Source organism: Saimiri boliviensis, chromosome 9, assembly GCF_048565385.1.
Source record: "Saimiri boliviensis isolate mSaiBol1 chromosome 9, mSaiBol1.pri, whole genome shotgun sequence".
Lineage (NCBI taxonomy): Eukaryota > Metazoa > Chordata > Mammalia > Primates > Cebidae > Saimiri > Saimiri boliviensis.
This window is the reverse complement of record NC_133457.1, coordinates 19,698,788-19,721,160: the sequence shown is the minus strand read 5'-3', so window position 1 is coordinate 19,721,160 and position 22,373 is coordinate 19,698,788. Positions and strand designations below refer to the sequence as shown.

The following is a 22,373-nucleotide window of genomic DNA, read 5'->3' as shown; positions in this document are numbered from 1 at the left end:
AAAAACAAAGAAAGGAGAGATTATATTTAAAAAGCAAAGCTGTATATTTACTCTGCAATGGAAAATTTTGTCAATTAGGCAAATTGAGTTGACTCACAAAACTCTGAGCATACCTCATGCCCTAGAAAAGGCTGGGAGAATTTCAGTTTTCAACTATGGCTACCAATGACATAGAAAGGGCTCAGATAAGCTAAAATAAGTGGAGAAGGCATTCCAGATCCAGGAATGTATTTTCTTCTTAACTCTTCATGGTGGTCATCTGCTTACTGCATCAGTCACTATTTCCCCTCTTTAGGTAAGAGTTATTTAACTTTCTTTTGAGAACAAATCCTTTTCCTACTCCCAGAATGCAATTTGGGTGGATATAAAGTACCCCAGCATCTGGGTGGGTCTTGAGAGACTGAAGTCTTGGGTGATTGGCTCAGGGAAGGATACACAAACCAACCAGAGTCAATGCGACGTGAGGCTTGAAGCCACTGCAGCCCTCTTGCTAATTCCGGGGCAGCTTGAGAACAGAACCAACCTGGAGCTCACAGAATTCATAGTTTAATCTCTGGATAAAACCCATATGGGTCCACTGCCCAGGTGAACCTAAAAATTCTTCCATGTGAGCCTAGAAATTTGTGTTTTTGCTAGAGCTGATGTTTTGGCTTGCTTTGGGCTGGGTTTTCTGTTCGCTTACTGTGGAAGGTTTCTGATTCATTCATACTCAATAGACCTGAAAAGAACTGAGACTTTATTCCTTCTTCGTCCAGCTGAGGCCCTTAAGGCATTCCTATGAATGTCTGCACAGTCATCCTCAGTGTGTTGGCTCATGAAGGGACATTCAGGCATGTACGCTGCACTTTCAGAGGTGGCTGCCTGCAACCCTGTGCTCTCCTCACCTGGGCATACCAGAGGCACAACCCTTCCCACTGGCGGACAGCAGCCAAATGGTTTCTCCGGTTTTTGCCTCACTGTTAGAGAAGCTTAATTGCATTATTGATTGAAATTATAAAGCTTTCGCTTGTGTTTTTATGCTGCATAGAATTTAGAAAAATAATCTTTACATAAATGTAGAATGCACAAGACAAACCCAAGGTAAACAGTATGAATAGATTTGTATATACACAAGTTGTGCCTTAGGCTGCTTGCTGCTTGGGATACAGGAGCTATGGGGACTTCATGAAGCCTTTAGGGCAGCGCACAAAGGAGGGGAAGGCAGGTATTAGGTGCTTCATTGATGGTATCCACACAAAAACCAAAATGCCTGCACTCAATTGCATCTTTACTTTGAAATTTCTCACGGAGAAAGCACACCTGATTGTGGGCCAAAAGACATAGATTCTGGCCCCCATTCTGTCTGTGGAGCTTTGATAGGTCATTGTCTACCCTAACTCTGGAGACGGATGCCAGGAGTCATTTAGGTTCTAACATTTTCTAGTTCAAAAGTAAAGACATTTTTGCCCAGCTGCCAACCCAGAGTCGTGCTGAACCTCATCATGATGTCTCCTGCCTGTTGCCTGAATGTGAGAGACGCAAGGGGCCCTACCCATTTGGTGCAGCCATTCTCATTTCAAGGAGGAAGTGGAAGTTCAGGACATGAAGAGATGTGGGTGACAGCAGTGGTTGTGTGTGCTTGGAGGCTGGAAGTAGATGCGCCGTAAGGAACAAGACTGCTAGTGGAGCAGGGAGGGGTAGGAAATGGGGGAGGCAACCGTCTCTACCACTGGCCTTGAACAAGATACATCACCTCTTCCTAACCCTGTTTTCCCATAAAGGAGCTGGTGACTGCAGGGACTAATTCTCCCTCTCATGACTGTGGCAATCTTTAGTGAGATCGTCTTTGTAAATGATTAATTTCAGCAAATTGCCCACATCTGGGACTGGAGAGGACCTTTGATCCCCCCGATACTAATGGTTTTGAAGCCATTCATTTTATTTTTGAATCACAAGTTGGCTAATGAGGGCTACTTATCCCTTTGCGGCTGCTCGGAGAGGGATGAGGTGTGTATGCATGTGTGCATATGGTTTGTTTGCACACCCGGCTTGTTGAATAGAGCCCTTTGTGTAACGACTTTTCTATTTTCTCTCCTTGGGTTCTCCCCTAAGCCTCAACTCTGACAGCATATGAAATATCAGATTGCCACATTCTTACCTAAGCTATATCTTCACTTCTAATAGACTCCTGTGAGCAGAGGAAAAGCCATGTGGCCAGCAGTCCCTGGTGATTCAGAGGGCAACCACTTGTCAGCAATTCTTAAGAAGAATTTTATCCATAAAAGTAGAAAATGAGGAAAAAATATTTTTAGACAACTTTGGAAAATACAAATGCCTGCTCATTTTTAATGTGTATGCATCACAATATTTATTCAAGTTAGACTTTCCAGAAAGAGTGACATGCTTAAAACACTCTTGTATGTTTAATATTCATACACCATTTAAATTCTATGCATATTTTGGAGTTAAGATAGTTCACTCTGTGTTACGCAGAAAAATTGGTAAACTCTTTAAGGGAAAACTTGCATTTTAAAACCACCTCTCAAGTGTCCTAGGAGGCACTTCATAAATATTTATTATTGCTGCTTTTATGTTGTTATAATAGGTGAGCTGGCTAGTTTATATCTGCCTAAGCAACAAGAATGGGAATCACGAAGGGTGTCATAAAAATAATACCATCCGTGTTAAATATTTAATGTCGTGTTCTCCTAGTGTCAAAATATTTAGTGCAGTGAGAGCATCACTAAGAGGGAGATGAGCCAGGACTACATTCTGCACATATGAATGCATTAAAAAGAAGCCCACACAGTTTATTCTTAAGATTTACTGCTTTTGCTCTAGAAAGTTCTCTTGGTTAGGGAGGAGCATAAGGCAAGACTGGCCCCCAGATGGCAGGAAGTGAATGGCGGGAAAGCCAGCTCAACCCACCTGCCCTGAGGCCAGCCCTGAGGAGGGCAGATTCTCCTCCGTGGAGCCTTTCCAGTCCAGTTGGAATGCCTCGGGTCAGCTCCAAGGCCTAGATCTGGGAGCGGAAACTACCACATAGATAAGAATCATGGCTGCTGGCACTGGGCACACTAGACATCAGTTCACACATTTTTCTATCTCCTTCCATCTGAATAGGACAATGTATTCCAACTCTGATAATGCCTCAGAAACATCAGAGCAGCATTTTAAAAACACATGCACATGGAGCTTCTTATTCAAAAGGTCTACGTAGAGACAGATTATCTGAATTTTTAATTAAACAGGTAATTCCAGCGTGCAGCCAGAGTTGGGAAGAAACACTGTTTGAGAGACTCATATAAGTTCCCCAAGGTGTAAAGTATTTTACTTTATGACTTTATTTCCTCAAGGACAAAGCATGAAGCAACTGCCTAAAAGGACACAGAACATTTCCTCAGAATGAGTTTGCAGTCCCTAGGAATTAAAGCCTTGAGGATGTGTGAAACAGGGCCCCAAAGGCATGGGGGTGTTCTTTCTCTTCTTCACTGCTTAGATCCAGATCAAACTCTATTTGGCAGGGCTGCATAAAATGTCCTCTTGACCCACCAACAGCCCAGGAAACCTCCATTTGGATGATGGTATTTTACATTAGGTTCAATATGTACTTAGCTGAAAAATGAGCAAGTGACCACATTACTCCTCATTTGGGTTTTCCATATCTTCCTACCTATATCACTTACAAATACCTGACTCTGTTTAGTTAGCCACATACACTTGTGTGATGTTTTGAAAAAAAAATCAACAAAATCACTCTTTGGGGTTCTCCAGAGAAACAGAACCAACAGGATGTGTGTGTATGTATAGCGAGACAGAGAGAGATGTATTATAAGGAATTGGCTCATGTGATCATGGAGGCCAAGAAATTCCAAGATCGGCAGTTGGCAAGTTATAGATTCAAAGGAGCTGATGGTACAGTTCTACTCTAAAGCTGTCAGGCTTCAACATCCAAGAAGAGCTGATGTTTCAGTTTGAGTCTGGAGGCAAGAAAAGATCAAAGTCCCAGCTTGAAATCATCAGGCAGGAGTTCCCTCTTATTCACAGGAGGTAAAAATGCCTTCAACTGATTCAGGTCTTCAACTGATTAGAAAAGGGCTACCCACATTAGGGAGGGCAATTGGCTTTACTCAGTCTATAGGTTCAAATGTTGGTCTCATTCCAAAACATCTCATAGGAGTACACAGAATAAAGTTTGACTAAATATCTGGACATTCCATGGCTCAGTCAAGTTGACACATCAAGTTAACCATGATGTGCCTTTTTTCTTGCCGGCGACTTTCCTGCTAGGAAGCATGCCCATTCCACAGTGAATGTTGCAAGGTAAAGTCAGCCCTTTCAAGCACACACAGACAACAGACGAACTGGATGCTGTGGTGTGTTACCTCCCATGGGGTGAATTGGACTGGCCTACTGTTCCTAATGTGAGACTTTCTAGAGCAACTCAGTGTGGGCAGATGCCCGTTTTCAACTGTAGAAGCAAGAGCCCTGAGGAAACGGCTCTGGGCCCCAAACCCAGCCTAGACCCCACCTGTGTATGTGGTAGGTTCCCTGGACTCAAACCCTCTTTTAGGACAATCCCTGTTGCTGGGCCTCTCTCTGTCTCCACTCCCTGCTCCATACTACTGCCTCTTCATTGATACACCACTGGAGGAAGCCAAAGAACTGGGCTGGACCTCAGCAATTCATGATTTCTGACTTCAGCTGGATCCTCGAAACTACTCAATGGACCTTTAGTCATTTCTTAACAACTGATCATCTATCCATTCATTCATTCAAACATATTTTTGAATACCCACTATTAGCCAGATACCGCAATCTGCTAAAGGTGCAATCAGAGTGTAGAAAAAATAGGCAGTCCCTGTTCTTAGGGAGCATACAATCAGGTAGACTCCAAGAGGCAGTTATTCTAAACCTGTACAAATACCTCAGTCCTTTGTGTTTCCAGGTGGTTTCAATGACAATCATAGGTTCACCACTGTGAGAAGTTCCTGGGTCTATATTTCCAGCCTAGAGATCTCCACACAGTTCCCCTTGTTCTCTAGATGTCTGAAGCTGGGCGGTTACAGGATCTTTGGTCACTATTCCCCAACAGTGCCGTCTGCCCTCACAACTCCCTCCTGTGTCTTCTGTCTCTGTGATTTCAGCTCATCCACCCCCATGCCCTAACCAGGAGTCTGGGCATCCTCCTCCACTCAGGAAGACCTCCTATTCTGCATCCAGAGATCACCAGTTCTGTTTATTCTTCCTCCTAATCACTTCCTTCCTCTGCATCTTTCATACCACTGCCTTATCATCCACTCCTAATTAATTTCCCGATCTCCAGCCTCAGCCATGTTGCCTCTGTTATAGTCTTCATGTTGTTTCTAATAACTTTGATCACGTCCTATTCCTGACCCAAGGTTTTCAATGGCTTAACACAAGCTCGAGCAAGGTTTTGATAACTGTTTTTGGCATAGGATAAATTTTTTTCCCAAAGTACTAAAAAGAAATGAATTATCAAACTATGAAAAGACATGAAAGAAACTTGAATGCATATTACTAACTGAAATAAGCCAATTTGAATAGACTACATACTATATGATTAAATTATATGACATTCTGGAAAAGGCAAAACTATGCAGACAGAAAAAGATAGTAATTTCCAGGCGTTAGAGGAGAGGGACAGATGAATAGGCAGGGCATAGAGGATTTTTAGAGCAGTGAAACTATTCTGTATGATACTATACTGGTAGATACAAGTCATTATTCATTTGTCAAAACCAACAGTGAACCCTAAACTATGGACCTTCGGTGATAATGTTGTGGCACTGTAGGTTCATCACTGGCAACAAACATGCCACTCTGGGGAAGGATGCTGATAATGAGGGAGGTTAGGCATGTTTGGGGATAGGAGTGTATGGGAACTCCTTGTACTTTTTTCTCAGTTCTGTTGTGAACCTAAAACTGCACTAAAACACAGTCTATTTTAAAAATAATAATAATAGTATGAAGAATAAATGGAGCTTCTTTGATGGAAGCTGTGGCAGATGGAAAGAAGAGGGTGGAGAGAGAGGGAGCCTTTGCTCCTCCTTAACCCCCAAGTGTTTGTTGAGACCTGGGGCCTTCAGAGACAGAGAGGACAAAAGCTAAATGGCTTAGCAAGGCAAACAAGGGTTCCTATAATCAGGCCAGCTTTCTTTCCAAGCTCATTTCTTGCTGTTTGTTCCCCAATACCTTGTACTCATAATATGCTATACATGTGATTCGTTTCCCCAAGTGCCTCACCTTGGTGGAGCCTCCTTTTGGAGTTGTCATTGCTTGCACTGCTTCCTGTCTTAAAACTCTTGCCCTTCCCATCCACTTGACTTCTCCCTTCAAGTGTCAAGCCAACTGGCAACCCCTGTCCTCCCATCAAGCTATCCCAAATCTGAGACTTTCTGTATGGTTCACTTGTCCTGTACTCTCCAATATGGCATCTGTCAGATATATCATCGGTTTTTTTTTGCAAGCCTAACTCCCACTGCACTATGAGAAACTTGAGAGTAGGGTCCATGCTCTTGTCCTCATATCTCCTGTAACCAATGCCTGGTGTCATAAACATTCGCTTCAGAATGAATAAATGAATGAGTGAATTAATGTAAATTCCACTATGTTTCTCTCATAAGACAGTTCAGATTGTGAGTTTGGTCACCCTGACTTCAGGTCCTCACAATAATGGGCAGTATATTTACAGAACAGGCCAGCCACAGCAACCCACAGGTAGGATTGTCCACATAATATCAATACTTTTTCCTATTTCTCTCCTTGGCAGAGCTGTGTTCCTTCAGATGTACCATCAGTTCACTCTCAAGTTACTTCACCTTTCTACTCCCATTTACACATGCTCTTAGTTCACCAAAAGGAAAATTGGCAGGGCAAGGAATTTCCAGCTGCTCCTTCTCTGGTAGAGAAGAAAGTCAGAATTGTTACCTTTAACTATGACTTTTAGAGTACTTCAAGAAAAAACATCTGCAGCCTTTTGATTTCCTGGCAGTTTTACTACATAATTTCTAAAGCCTCAGTTGAACATAGGTCGTGACTGAGCTGACATCCCAAGCCTACAGCAGTAAACCCAGTTCCATTTGGATTTGACAGCTGGGGTCTGCAGAGCCTGACAAATGATCTAAGGCTGGTGTTTTATTTCTTTCTATGAATTTCTTGTCTCCTCTGGCTTATAGAGGCAGCTCAGAAAAGTTCTCAAAGTTCGCTTATTTAAACTGTCAAGCTTTGTTACCTGTTTTGAATGAAGCCAGTCAGCCCCATGAACTTCCTTGTTTCCTCTTATTTTTCATGCAGTGTCTTATCACAAGCGTTCAGGCTCTTGAAAAAACTTAAAACTCAAATCAGAACCTGCTGCTCCTGAATCAAGCCTGTTTCAAAGTTCACTAAAATGCCTTCAGCTCATACACTGTCTCCAGTTAAAAAAAAAAAAAAATCAACTAAAACTGGAGACTGACCTGTGGAGACTGGTATTACATGGTCACCTGAATGTGTTATTGTCTTGAGGGTTTTCAGCTGAGTTTTTTGTATACTTACTGACTAAATTATTTTCCACCATAGGTCCAAATGTGTAAATAGTTGGTCAATGATTTTTCAGTCAGAGGGAAATTTATAGCACTAAATGCCCACAGGAGAAAGCAGGAAAGATCTGAAATCGACACCCTAACATCACAATTAAAAGAATTAGAGAAGCAAGAGCAAGCAAATTCAAAAGCTAGCAGAAGACAAGAAATAACTAAGATCAGAGCAGAACTAAAGGAGATAGAGAGACAAAAACCCTTCAAAAAAATCAATGAATCCAGGAGCTGGCTTTTTGAAAAGATCCACAAAATAGATAGATCACTAGCCAGACTAATAAAGAATAAAAGAGAGAAGAATCAAACAGACACAATAAAAAAATAATAAAGGGGATATCATCACTGATCCCACAGAAATACAAACTACCATCAGAGAAAACTATAAACACCTCTACACAAATAAACTAGAAAATCTAGAAGAAATGGATACATTCCTGGTCACATACACCCTCCCAAGACTAAACCAGGAAAAAGTCGAATCCCTGAATAGACTAATAGCAAGTTCTGAAATTGAGGCAGTAATTAATAGCCTACCAACCAAAAAAAGCCCAGGACCAGACAAATTCACAGCCGAATTCTACCAGAGGTACAAAGAGGAGCTGGTACCATTCCTTCTGAAACTATTCCAAACAATAGAAAAAGAGAGACTCCTCCCTAACTTGTTTTATGAGGTTAGCATCATCCTGATACCAAAACTTCGCAGAGACACAACGAAAAAAGAAAATTTCAGGCCAATATATCTGATGAACGTCAATGAGAAAATCCTGAATAAAATACTTACAAACTTAATCCAGCAGCAGTTCACTACATATATTTCTTACTTTACATTAATAGGTAGTTCCTTTCAATAATGAATACTGAATAATTATTTACTGTAAAGATATTCTTTAAAAAAAACTAAGGTCAGAATGTCCCTGGTAATGAATTTCCAGGGTCTTTCAAATATGAGTCAATAGTAACAATATCAGAGCCATAAATTAAGCAAATGTCATCATTACCTTAGCCTTATGGTGAACAAATACCACCTTCACCTCCCGAGTCAGATCATTAGGAAGAATCAGAAAAATTCAGTAATTGATGGCTTTCAGTGTCTGTGCAATACCCTCTCACACATGCCAGCTCTGCATCTCACACAACACCAGGGCCCCCAGGTTGTGGTTTTTGATCCACCCTAGTCACTACCTCTCATTCTTTGAAAATTTTAGTTCATTTCTCACTGCCACTCTCCAATGTAAGTTTTGCTGTATTTGTAGTGATTTCAGTGACCCCAAAGATGATCTTCCCTGCACCTTCATCTCCAAGTTTCTCAACCTTCTCTCCTACACTGATCTTGTCTTTGGTACAACCTCTACCACTCTCTCCCAATGAACACACCATGGACTATGTCTCTGAACAGTAATGGAACCCCTCTATAACCCTAATTTCAAGTGTTTACCTTTTCAACCACTTTCTATCCTTCCAACCACTGTCTCTAGTGTTTTTGCTTCAACAATTCTTTGGTCCCTCTGGGTTATATATTTTATTGATCCTATCCACTTTTCAAAGTCTCTCAGCTCCCTAATTTTAGCTTGTGGCTCATGTTCCTGACACTAGTCCTCATTCCCCTTTCTATTCAATTTAAATGCCAACTCCACCATTAAAAGAACTGCCCTACACAAGCCCTCAGCATCTTTGCCCTCTCTTTATCATCTTCTTAAAAAAAAAATCCACGTGAACTTGCACAACTGAATACGGCTGGAAGAAAAACACGTAACTATGAACAGGTCTCACTTCGAATTTAATCACACTGATATTAAGCTGGTCCTTAAGGCTGTCTGGCCACCAAGTTTCCTAGCCTTGGTCAGTTCACTCTTCTGCTGTCCTGTATGTCCTCTATCCAAACTTCTAACACCTCCTTCTTATCCTCATTAGCAACTGATGACATTGCTTCTGATTTCCACTGAGAGTATAAAAGCAATAGAAGAGAACTTCAACAAGATACCTCCCCCTCCACCGCCCTATCAATCATCCTGCTAGCCTCAAAGCCCATGTACTCTGCCTTCTTTCATGTGCTCTTTCCTCGTGTGCATCTCATGTCCTCAAGAGCTCATTCCAGATATTCTTCTGTCTCCTTCTTCTGCATCATTTTTTCTTCTCAAAAGGATTTCTCCGTAAGTGTATAAATATGTGGTCGTTTCTTCTGTGAGCAAAAGCAACCTCTCCAATCCCACTTGTCTGCTCGGTGCTGCTCCATTTCTCTGCTTTTCTTTATAGCAATCATCATCCAAAAGAGTAGCCTTCAGCTTGTCTCTTTCCATTCTCCCAAGGGCCCATTCCAATTATGCTTTAAACTCTACCATTCCACCAACACTTACCTTGTAAAAGACATCAATGACCTCCACGTTGCTGAATCCGATGGTCAATTCTTGGCCTTCATCTTGCTTGATGCATGAGTAGCACTTGATAGGACTGATCACTCCCTCCTCCTCAAAATGGTCACCTGGATTCCAAGACTCCATTCTCTTCTGATTTTTTTCCTGCTTTTCTGGTTGCTTTATTTTCAGTTTTCTTTGGCTCCTCCTCAGTTTCTCAGTTTCTTAATGTTGGACTTCCTAGGTCTTAGATCATGTGCCTCTGTTTTCTATACTGTCTATATGCACACCCTTGGAGCTCTCATCCAGGATCCAGGCTTAAACAGCATCTACATGTTGATGACTCCCAAGTTAATATATTGAGCTCTCCTTCTTAAAGCCTAGATTTGTAGGCCTATTTGCATACTCGATAATTTTTATTGCAGGCCTGATCAATATCTCAAATTTAGTATGTCCCAAATCAATCTCTTAATCTCCCTCCTCCCTAAATTTCTCTCTCATTCTTCTACCTCATTTACTCCTACTTCATCCTTTCTGTTGGTGGTCAGGCAAAAAAAATCCTTAGAGTCAATCTTTAACTTTTCCCTTTCTGTCATCTTCCACATAGAACCCAACAGAAAAATCTTCCAGGTTTTACCTAGAAAGCATAGCCACAATCTGACCACTTCTCACTACTTCCTCAGTTATCATCCTGGTGTAGACTTAGGTCACAGAACAGTTCTGATTTGTGTTGAATGGCTGGAATGCCAAGGCTGCCTTTTCCTGGGTTGTCTGGAGGACTCAAGCCTCCCCAAGTCTCACACTCAGATTCCACGATTTCAGATTCACCTTTATGCTGTTAGAATTGCCATCTCTATTTAGTCCTCTTTAAATATTGACTGGGAGAAATAACAATTTTATTTACTAATGCATATTAATGTACATGTGTTTGTGTATATTTCACCTTGCCCCCCAAATATTTAGGGCAGATTGTAAAAGCATATAAAATGCATAATAATATCGAAAAGTGAGGAAATTAGGCAAAGGGAAAACAAGGATAAATAGAAAAAAAAAATCAGGCGAATTGAGGGAGCGGTGAACTGAACCTATAAAATGTATGCTGTGCTGTGTAGTCCTTCATGCTTGCTAAATGGGAGTGGCACACGAGTCCCTTCCTCTGAGGTGTGCTTTAGCATCAGGTTGCCTTATGCTCGATGAGCCCCTATAAGGAATCATGAACACAGTGGCTCCTTGGAAGAGGGTCATGATGGGAAGAGAAAGGCTCAAAGGAGAAGTGGGGAATACTGGCCAGGAAGCCTCCTCCTCATCTGAGACCAGGTCCTGGCCTGTACTACAATCACTCCCTGGTGCCCTCCCAGTCTCCCACCTTCCAGAGCACCCCCACACCACACCCTGAGTACTTACCAAGACCCAAGCAAGAAACTCTGAGTCCTGATTTTCCAAGATTCCTATAATAAAAACAAAGCAACACTTGGTCATCATTTCCTCTGGTGAATCTGTACGTTCTTGAGTGGACACTGTATGTCACTTTTGGCATTATTCCTGATGAGTCACGGTAGAGACAGAGCCACAGATGCAGACACATTGTCTTGGGACGAGTCTCCCTTGTGTGGCCACTCAGGCACCAGGAAGCTCAAAATCTGCTCAGGTGCAGCACGGAACAAAATGTCCCCCACAGAATACAGCTTTTCAGTCCCAAATTGTCATCTTTATTGACTTGTTTACATTGTTATTGGCTTTCTCTCTTCTTTTAGAATGTGAGTTTCTTAAGGGCAAACTTCTTTACCTTATTCATCAACCATTCACTCATTATTTACCAACAGAGCCTGACACATAGTAGACCCTTAATACATATTTCTGACTTATTACTAACAAACTGACTTCTAAAACAGAACATTACTTCTAATGGATGTGAATTATTACAATAATGAATACAAAACTATCTTTTAGGTTATTTTAACTATATCCTATATTTAACATATTATAATACATAAATATGTATTTAACTATATTATATATATGTGTGTGTATATATATATGTATATATATTTAATTCAAGATCACATAAAATTACCACAGAAACATCAGATAGTTCTTTAAGATGATACTTTTTTTTCTTGACATCCTGTTTTTATCCCCAAAAGTTTAAAGAAAATAAATATATTTTTGCTTTCTAAATAAGGATAGAAATAGGAACTCTACTATTCTTTTGGCTATAAGTCTTTGTGGAAGTCCAGACTCAACCCATTTTTCTGTCTTCTGACTAGCAGCTGTCAGAGAAGAAAACAAATTCTCAGAGACAAGATGCTTCATAGCATTAGCGTAAGGGTGCAAAGTGAGCAGGCGAAGCTGAGATAACTGTAATGTTGTAGAAAAGTGCATCCCTTATTCTCTGATAAGAGGCTCTCATAAAAGTACAATTTCCCTTCTTGCTACCACACCAAAGGAAACAACACAAATAAAACTTCCAAATCGGTGGCACAGCTCAACTACCCTAGGTTCTCCCTTAATTTGCCATCAGTTTTGGTTTCTTTAGACTTAGCAATTAGTACTCTCATTTTTGCATTGCAATTTTTCCCTCTGCTTATTAATGCTGTCTATAAAATACCACCTAAGCAACACATTTCATTGCACAGCATAGTAAAAATGCATCAAAATGCAAAGAGTTGAAAGACCTGGCCTTTTGACCCATTGTCACACTAATTGGGTGACCTTGGGGAAATTGATCCCTTTTTTTCCTGGGGTTCAGTGTCTTCATTCAGAAGATGTAGTGTTGAAGTCTATGCCATTTGCCTAGCATCACTGTCTGTAGGGCCAGAACGTGAGAATGGGTGCCAAAGTGTTACACTGTAAACAAACGCAGGGCATAGTGATTTCTGGTTCTTTCTGACTCCTACCCTCCAACAGACAGGGTGCTAAATTTTCCTGTATGAACTGGATATGTCCAACTGGAAGAAAACTGTTGCATAAAGATGTATTTGGAAAATATTTTGAACCACTAAATAGAAGAAAAATAATTGGATGGCTCCAGTGAGAATAATTTACATAAGAAATTGTTCATTTCGTAATTTTTAAGAAATCAATAGATGTACAGCCAGAAGACCTGTCTGGTAGTCCAAAAGTCTGCTGATTTTAAAGGGTAGGAATCTAGAACAAATGCTATATTGTGGGGAGAATTTTTTTTTAAGTCATGGAGATACAGAGAAGAAAAAGGCATGGTCCTCTACCTTCAAGGAGCCTAGAGTCCAGTGAGGGACACAGAAAAACAAATATGTTATTCCAGTAACATCGGCTACGTCCTCCCATGGAGATCTTTGGGAGCACATGAGATGGGGCCTTCCTCAGGCTTATATTTGCATAACTTTGTGGTTATCATGGAGAAAAGGATCTAGATAAGGGTTTTCATGTATTTTTAGTATCTTTCAGTGACTCTGAAAACAGTAGGGAGAAGTGACTTGCAGAAAACTCTATAGAGCAAGACAGTTCTAAGGCTGCCTTCATAGTTCAGAGATTTTTCTGACTCAAATAAGGCAAAGTTATATCACTGGGAACTTAGGAGCATGTCAGCACCCAAAATGGAGAGACTCGTCCTATTTTCCTTATGGCAGTGACTTAAGATAATGATCACTCTGTTATGGGTTTCAAAGGCCAAACTTGAGAACTGTCAGCAAAAACAAACTGCAAACTAGCGAGTACTAATGGCCTATTTTCTTTCTACTGTTGTTTAAACACCCAAGATGGCTTTTCTAGAATGAAAGCCTTACAAGATTTTTAAATGTAAGAAAACTTCAATTATAGACTAATGCTGCTATAGTGGCGATAGGTCCTCATCTTGAGCCTTGGCATTTTTGTCTCCCTTAACTCTTTAATACCTTTAATTCTTTTTCTAAATATCTTCATTCTCTAGAGAGAACAATTAAGAAATTTGGGTGGTCACTTTTAAAGTGAGAGGCATTTTCTGTGCATGAGATATATCTGGGTCTATATGTGCATTGCCCTAACTTTGCCCAGATGTGAGTTTCTCTGTGAGACACGTACCACTTAAGGCACTCCCAACAGGATGGTGCCACTAACTTTGCAGCTGGAGAAGGTAGGAGGAACTAGCTACCCCTGATTCAGGGCATGAAATCCCAACATGATTTCTGCTATTCCAAATGGCACACCTGCATCCTCCTGCCTTTATCCATGTTTGTGCAGTACTAAGTGAAGATGTAGCTATTGTCTAGTTATTCTAAGCCACTTAACATCTGTTGTATAATAGAAGCCCAAATACTTGACACATTTGATCTAATGAGTTCAGTAGCTTGTTTGTATGGCTTTGTGCAACAAAACAACTTTTTTTTTTTTTTTTTTGAGATGGAGTCTTGCTCTGTCACCAGGCTGGAGTGCAGTGGTGCAATCTCGGCTCACTACAACCTCCGCCTCCTGGGTTCAAGAGATTCTTCCACCTCAGCCTCCTGAGTATCTAGGACCACAGGCACATGCCACCACGCCCAGCTAATTTTTATATTTTTAGTAGAGAAGGGGTTTCACCATGTTAGCCAGGATGGCCTTGATCTCTTGACCTCGTGATCCGCCCACCTCAGCCTCCCAAAGAACAAAACAACTTTATATAAGATTTTCTATTTCTTAATTCCTCAGTGGTCCCATAAGTGAGGCTACATAAAAATTCTCTAAGCATATAAAATTGCCAATTAGATTAAATTATTTTTCCATTTAGTTCAAAATTGTTTCACTGCACAGGTTTAACTATTTTATCTATGTCAGATATACCAGAAACAAGTCTCACTATGTTCATTTTTAGTATCTGCTCCTGTTCAACTCAAAAGCTCCTCTTTCTCAGGTGAACCTGAACTGCTCTGCTGCTAATATTAGAAATGAATGACATCAATGTGGAGGCACAGAACACTTAGTTTTGTGAGTCAAATTCTGGAAATCCTAAAGCATCAGTAAAGATTTATCTGGAAAAGGGATATAGCTTCTTGAGAGCTCAAAGGTTGTGATGATTCCCCTTTCTTTCTGAAGGCAGAATCTCTACTCAGTGAATCCATGGCTGACCTTATTTCAGGACAATGATTTTTTTCCATGGCAGAGGCACTGAATGTAATTCCCAGTCACATTTTATGGAGCATCTACCAGGCTCTTTTTGCTTTTAAGGCAATAATGGAGTAGTGAGAACTGAAATCAATCATCACTTAGGCCCAGTATTGTAGGCCACTCTGATGCTCACAGTTTCTTTACAAGTCAAAGAGGCAAAAAGCAGAAGATTAGTAACCCAAATGTGTTGTTTTAAATGGCTTGTTTCTCGATGTGTATATCTTAAAACTTATTCACAGTTTTAAACGGCTGAGAAAAGTATCTTGCAAAAGTATGCTTTGCATTTGACCAAGAAAGAAGCATATGCATGGGGCAAAATCCCTGATTTAAAGGTTGCCACAACAGGAACAGCTGGAAAGCATATGCAAGAGGCTCCAGCATCTGTGTCAGACTAGCATAAACAAGCTGGGTTTGACCTGGTTTTCATGTGGTCAGAGAATTACATCATTTGCTGTCTCACTCTATTTGAACATCTTTCTGATCCTTCTAAATCACACTAGGCCTTATCTGGAAGTTACTAATTGAATATGAGATATGGGTTTGGGTTTTTTGTTTTTTGTTTTTTTAAGAAATGCACATTTAATAATGTATGTGAGCAGAAATCATGTCCATTTGCCAGCCAGCTGATTTTGATGGTTACAAGGTAACATACATTTTGACAGTCATGAAGGTGGCTGCAAATAGTAATAAATAACATTTTCTTATAAGGGCACTGTTTATCACTGTTGGTCAGTAAATGATGATTCATTTGGGAATCACCAGGCACATAAATGATTTAGCCAGGCATTTTGATGACAGACATTGACGGGTAGCACAATAAAAGTTTTATTCTTACCTTTTTAAAAAAATAGTGGCAAAATAGAATAGGATTCTTCCAGATTATTTAATTTAAAAATTTAAGTCATTTGCCAGTTGCCAATTCCAACTAAGTCCTGATTCATTTTCTTTGAATATATAAAACACCTGCTGATTTGTGTCTTTTTACAAACGTCTAGAGAAGTGTGGGGAAAAGAGACTTTCCTATAACTAATTACAGTAATTAGTTCAAAGGAGATGTACCACATTTTACCTATGTGCCAGGCCTCAGACTAGGCTTCGAGCCTGGGCTGAGTGGCAGATAGTTGCTACTCTCATGGAGCTTATGTCATAGAGGGGAGAAATATATTAAATGGATTAATTATTCAATTATAATATTAAATAAAAGGACAGTAGGCCCTAAATACAAAATTGGGACCCCAGTAAAGCTGACCCAATCTGGGTGGTTGGAAAAGCTTCTCTAGGGAAGTAATATTTAAATTGAGATCCAAAGGAAGAATAGGAAGAAACTTAGTGAAGAGAACAGGGATCAGCATTTCAAACAGAGTGAACAGCATGTACGAAGGCTCAGCGACTGAAAGAAGCATGGGTAACTGAAGAACTGAAATAGGTTCCAGGTAGTAGAGGAGGAGATAAAAAAGGGTTGAGTGTGTGTACGTGAGTCTGATAGGGTGGCAGGAGCCAGACCAAACAGCGCCGTAAAGATTATGTTGCAGATTTTTTTAACTTAATATTGAATCACAGAAGATGTTAGCAGGGAAAATGGGTTGAAGGGAGGTAAGAAGGGGGAGCTAGAAGGCTGCTCAGTTAATCCTGATGCGACATGGTGGTGCCTTGAAATCAGATTCAGTGGAGCGGAGATGATAGGGAAGATTCCAGATATCCCCAGCAGGTAAAGTCTACAGGACTTCGTATTTTGATTAAATATGAGGGTAAAGAAGAAGGAATAACTGGTCATTCTCAGGTTTTTGACTTGGCAGGCTGGGTGAAGAGGGGTGCTTTTCACTGAAGTAGAGTGTTCACTGGGGACATTGGAGGAACAAGCGTTCTGATTCTTTGGGCAATCTTGTGGGGACTGAACATCCACGAGATATCCAAGGTTAATTTCCTGGAACTCAGAGTGGAGAGAGGAATTTTCCGAGTATCCAGGGTAATAGGCACCATGGGCTGGGTCAGCTGCCAAGGCAGCTGATGTTCTGGTATAGAAGAGGGCCCAGGATGGGGCCTTGAGGAGCTCCAGCACCCCAGGTGATGGTCAGGAAGCTGAATCGGCAAAGAAAACTGAGAAGGGGTGGTAAAGGTGTAGGGGGAGACCAGGAAAGTGTCTGTGGAGAAGCAAAAGCAGGGGATGGTTTCAGCAGGGAGTGAGGGAGCAGCAGTGTTGGCGGCTGCCATGAGATAGAGCACAGTGAGTGGGGTGGAGAAATTCCCTTCATGTTCAGCTTCGTGGGGATTGCCGTTGACTCCCGTGGCAGCCATTTCAGTTGTGTCGGGGATGGGAAGCCAGGCTGAGTGGACCAAGGAGAGGAAAGGTGTAGAAATGGTGTTCACCAAATGTGTGTGACCTTGGGTAGGTTGCTTGACATTTTAAAGTCTCCTTCCTTATTTGTAAGTGGAGTTAACAATAGAATACTACTTCTGTTGACAGTTAAGTGAGAAAATATAAATTCAGTACCAGTCCTACCATATTTCAGTGTTTAATTAGTGTTAATTGCTTTCTGCCTTTCTTATTTCTTAGAAAAACACTATTTTAAACAGTGAATCTGGTTTTGGTATGGGTACAAAATCTGGCAAGAGGCTGCCTCTGTGACTTTCAAGACCCACTTCCCCGACCTAATAATCTCCTCAGTTGCCCTAATGATCTTCCAGCCTAGATGAATTTGTGCTTAGACATTGCAGATAGCCTGAATCTATTATATGTGAATTATAAGTTATTTTGCTAGAGTCATTAGAAAAAGTGAGAATGAGAGGATGAAGACAGACAAAAGAGACAAAGAAGAAGGTAGTACTTTGGAGAAATGATAGAGGTCTGAGGAGTTTAGAACTTTCCATGATCACCAGAGCAGGGAAAATGGAGTTATGACATAAAGTTGTGTGGATATAACCACACAAACTTGAGTGTTCTGTGAAGGTGGGGCTTGAGAAGTGCCCACTCATGTCTACTTAGCCCTTAAATAAGAGCTACTCATTGCTTTTCCTGTCTCAAGCATCTAAGGCAGCAGAACAGCTGGATATCAGTAACTCAAGAGTCTTAAATTAGAAGAATCTGGAACCTCTGTCTTAAGGGTGTATAATTTTGGGATACGTAAACTTGAACGGAAAAATATATTTTAATTTTTTACCACCTTTTAACTGAAAGTTAGCATATCCTTCTATTCTCAATGTAGGCAAGAAACCACATAAATACTCGTGTTACTGCTTGTGACTTTGACACTATCAAAAACTGCAGGTGTTTATCACTTCAAAGTTGCTTTGGAGATGTCAAAAAATCATTTACACTCACCATTTACACTCATTACTCACTTATCATGGTATTTGACCCACACCTAGAACTTGTTAATACATTAATAAAGAAGTGCACACATTACTAGGTCACAGATTTGGTTTTTACATATTTTGAACTATATTTCTAATTAACTGGAATCCTGTGTATTTTATGTAATGTTATTTGAAACCTGTTTCCGTAAGATGAAGGGAAAGCCTTCCCCGGCATCCACTTTGTGATGAGAGCTGTAATTAGTTTTCACTGTAATGAGTTTTCAAAGGTAACATAAAACAAAAAAAAATTCTGAGGTAGGAGTTCTATGGTTTATATCTAATTCCATCTGCTGTGGGTGAATATCTCACTTTCTCTTTAGAAAGCAAAGTCAGCAATTTAGCAGAGACTGAGGAATGAGCCTGACTGAGGAGGAGGGCGATATTTAAATAAACACTTAATCAAAAGTAAATGCTTTCAGCCATAATGCATTAGTCTGCCTTTCATTTTCCTTGACAGGGGAACAGAAAATTAATGCCTGTTTTTCTATGTGCCATGTCTTTTACACCTGCAGTCAGAGTGCCATATATCACAGTGCATCTTATGTTTATTGTGTACAAGATCATTTCTTCTTCCAGACTGAGATCCATGAGGCCAAGGATTGTGTCTAAAGGGTGTGCATGTTCCCACCACCTAGCACAGTGCTGGATGCATAACAGGTGTTCAGTAATGCTCATAGTGCATGCTGTAATGCCGTCACTTTGTTGTGGTTAAAGACAGCATTGCTACTCACTTGCAACTCTTGTTGGCCAGGGAGGCTCTGTGGTTTGCTAGAAGACGTGGGTCAGTTGAATGCAGTGGTGAAATGCAGTATAGTGCAGAAGTGCCTCTATCACTTACTATCAGCAAAGCCTTGGGAAATGTATGGAACCTCTCTGTGCCCCATCTGTTACATGGGGATAATAATAGAAACTACTTCATAGGGTTGTTGTGAGGATTCAATGTGAGGATTGCAGCATTTAAGATAGTGCTTGGCACATGGTAAATGCTCTCTAAGTGCAAGCTGTTATTAGACAAACACAGGTTGAATCCAAGCTCTGCCTCTGGTACCAAGGGGCAACTTCTTTCACCTTATTTCAGGAGACAGATTCCTGCCTCCATAAGTGAGTTTCTAACCCTCCTTTGAGCGGAGGAACATAGTAAACATTGTGGCCCTTCTTTTAACCAGCATTCTTGTTAGGACTTCTTTTAATCTTACAAGAGGCTGGAGTTTGTGAAGCTGCCTAGCAGGATGCCTTCTATCCCCACACAGACCCTTTTCCTTGTCCCTCTGCCTCTCCAGTTAACTGTGGTCACTGTTCCAATGGAAGGGCTGAGTCCCAGATCCTAAGTGTTTGCAACGTTAGAGCTTGGGGCTGGGGTGAAAGGGGGAATCATGACCATGATCTACTCTTATGTTCAGCCTTGACTGTACTCTTTAGTTCTAGTAGCTCCAACACTTTACACCACCTGCCTGTCACCTCATCTGAATCTTCAGTGCATATTTCAAATTCAGAATGTCAGTCGGCAGGTCAGCCCCCACCCAAACAATGAAGCTCAAACCTGGATATTTTGTCTTCTTCCTCTCTCTTGGCCTCCACAACCAGCCAGCCAATCCTGAAGAGCCAGCTTCCTTCAGCAGCACCCTGACTTCTTCACAGCCATTACTAGGTCAGACTTTCATGACAGATAGCTCCTAGCCTGTTCTTCTGCCTCTATATTTAATCTTGTTCTCTCTCTCTGTTGATCTCTGATCAGCCTTACCACTTTCTTCTTTTTATGTAGCCACTATTATTCATGCCCTGTTATCTTCCCTCAACTGCAAAGTACTTGATTGTGGACTCCAAGCCTGATTTATATTTGTCTTCCTCATAATACTTAGCACCATGGAAGTGTGACTCAATACTTCAGTAACTAAATGAATGATCCAATAACAAAGCCTGAGAAGCCTTTCCTACCTCTCTGATGTGGACCCCGCAGTGAGATATTATTTTATTCTTGATTCTTTTATGTTTAGTTTGACTATTACAATTCAGTTGTCTTATTCACAATCACAGTACAATAAAGCATGAAAGAAGGCATGCATATTAAAAAGGAGAAAATAAAACTGTCTCTCATCAAAGACATGATTGTCTATGTAGAAAAACTCCCAAAGAATATTCAAAAATCTCCTAGAACTAATATGTGAATTTAGCAAGTTTGTGAGTTATAAGATCAGGATATGAAAGTCAATTGCATTCCTAGGAATAAATTACCAATTGGAATTTGAAATTTAAAAGAGTAATACTATTTATAATAGCACCCCCAAAATGAAATATTTATTTGTAAATTTATTAAAATATGAGCAATCTCTGCATGCTAAAAACTAAAAAACATTGAAGAAGGAAATGAAAAATGATCTAACTAAATAGAGAGGCATATCATTTTCATGTACTACATTACACACTATGGCTAAGATGTTAATTCTCCTCAATTTGATCTAAGGACTAAATATAATCCCAATTTATATCCTAGCAAAATACTCTGTAGACAGCAACAAAGTTATTAAAATGTATATGGTAAGATAAAAGAACTCAGATATTCAAAACAATTTGAAAAAGAATAAAGTTGGAGAACTCACACTATCTGATTTTAAGATTTAATATAAAGCTACAGTAATCAATGCAGTGTGGTATATGTTAAAAGGAGTGAAGCACATATAAATGAAATGGAATAGATAGTAACTGGAACAGCATAGACAGGTCATAAATAGCCCCACACAAGTACAATTACCTAATTTTTGACAAAATTGCAAAGGTAATTAAATGGAGAAAAGATAGTTTCTTCGATAAATGATGATGGGGCAAATGGAATAATTGAAATATGTAAAAACACTGAGCCTTGACTCAAATCTCACATCTTATATAAATATTAAAGAAAAGTGGATCATAGATCTAAATGTAAAATATGAAACAATAAACCGTCTAGAAAAAATGGGAGAAAATTTGTGTGACTTTGGGCTTGATAAAATTTTTAGATATGGCATCAAAAAGATGATCCATTAAAAAATTTAAAATTGGGCTTTATAAAAATTGAAGACTTTTGTTCTGAGAAAGATACTATTAAGAAAATGAAAAGACAAGTTACATGCCTAAAGAAAATTGGGCTGCAAAAACCCAATTAAAAGTGACCAAAGTACTGAACAGATACTTCACCAAAGAAGATATCTGATGGCAAATAAGCAGATGAAAAAAACGCTCAACACCATTAGGAAAATATAAATTAAAACCATAATCAGATACCACTATATACTTATTAGAAAGCATAGATAACAAACAAACATACAATACTAAGTGCTGGCAAAGATACAGAGCAAATGGGATCTCATATGTTTCTGGTGAATATGCAGAATGGTAAAGCCCACTTTACAAAACAATTTGAAGGTTTCTTACAAAGCTCAACAATCTATACCATCCGACTCAGCTATTTCATTGCTAAGTATTTACCATAGTGAATTAAAAACTTACATTCACACAAAAATTGTATATAAATATTTATAGCAGCTTTATTCACAAACACCAAAGGCTAAAAGTCCCCCAGTTGTCTGCCAATGGATGAATGGATAAACAAATTTGGGTATATTCATACAAAGGAATACTACTCAGCAATAAAAAGAATTAAAGGCATTTTGCTAAGTGAAGGACACTAAACTCAAAAGGCAACAATATTATATTACACTTACATGACATCCTAGAAAAGACAAAACTAGAGGGACAGAAAGCAGGTACGTAGTTACCAGGACTTGGAGGTGGAGAGCTTCACTACAAAGAGGCAGTATGAGGGAATTTCAGGGCTTCTGGAACTGTTCTGAATGGGCAATAGCATGACTTTGCGCACTTATTAAACTCCATACAACTACGGGATGGAAACACAGAAAGTGAATTTCACTCTATGCAAATGTAAAAACATCTACTGGAATGTTGGGGGGACCCAAGATGAAATACAGACTATGAGAAATGAATTTAACTGTATTACAAA

The 22,373-nt window shown here is 40.0% G+C and overlaps 1 protein-coding gene across 5 annotated transcripts in view; it reads right to left on the bottom strand.

Annotated features, from left to right (window-relative positions):
- Nucleotides 1-22,373, bottom strand: part of KCNAB1 (potassium voltage-gated channel subfamily A regulatory beta subunit 1) — a 352,698-nt gene that overhangs the window by 79,714 nt on the left and 250,611 nt on the right. For all 5 annotated transcript variants that reach the window (XM_074405544.1, XM_074405546.1, XM_003925001.4 and 2 more), the window contains one exon: nucleotides 11,333-11,376. In XM_074405544.1, the coding sequence (XP_074261645.1) occupies nucleotides 11,333-11,376 (44 nt within the window). The remainder of the gene's footprint in view (nucleotides 1-11,332; nucleotides 11,377-22,373) is intronic.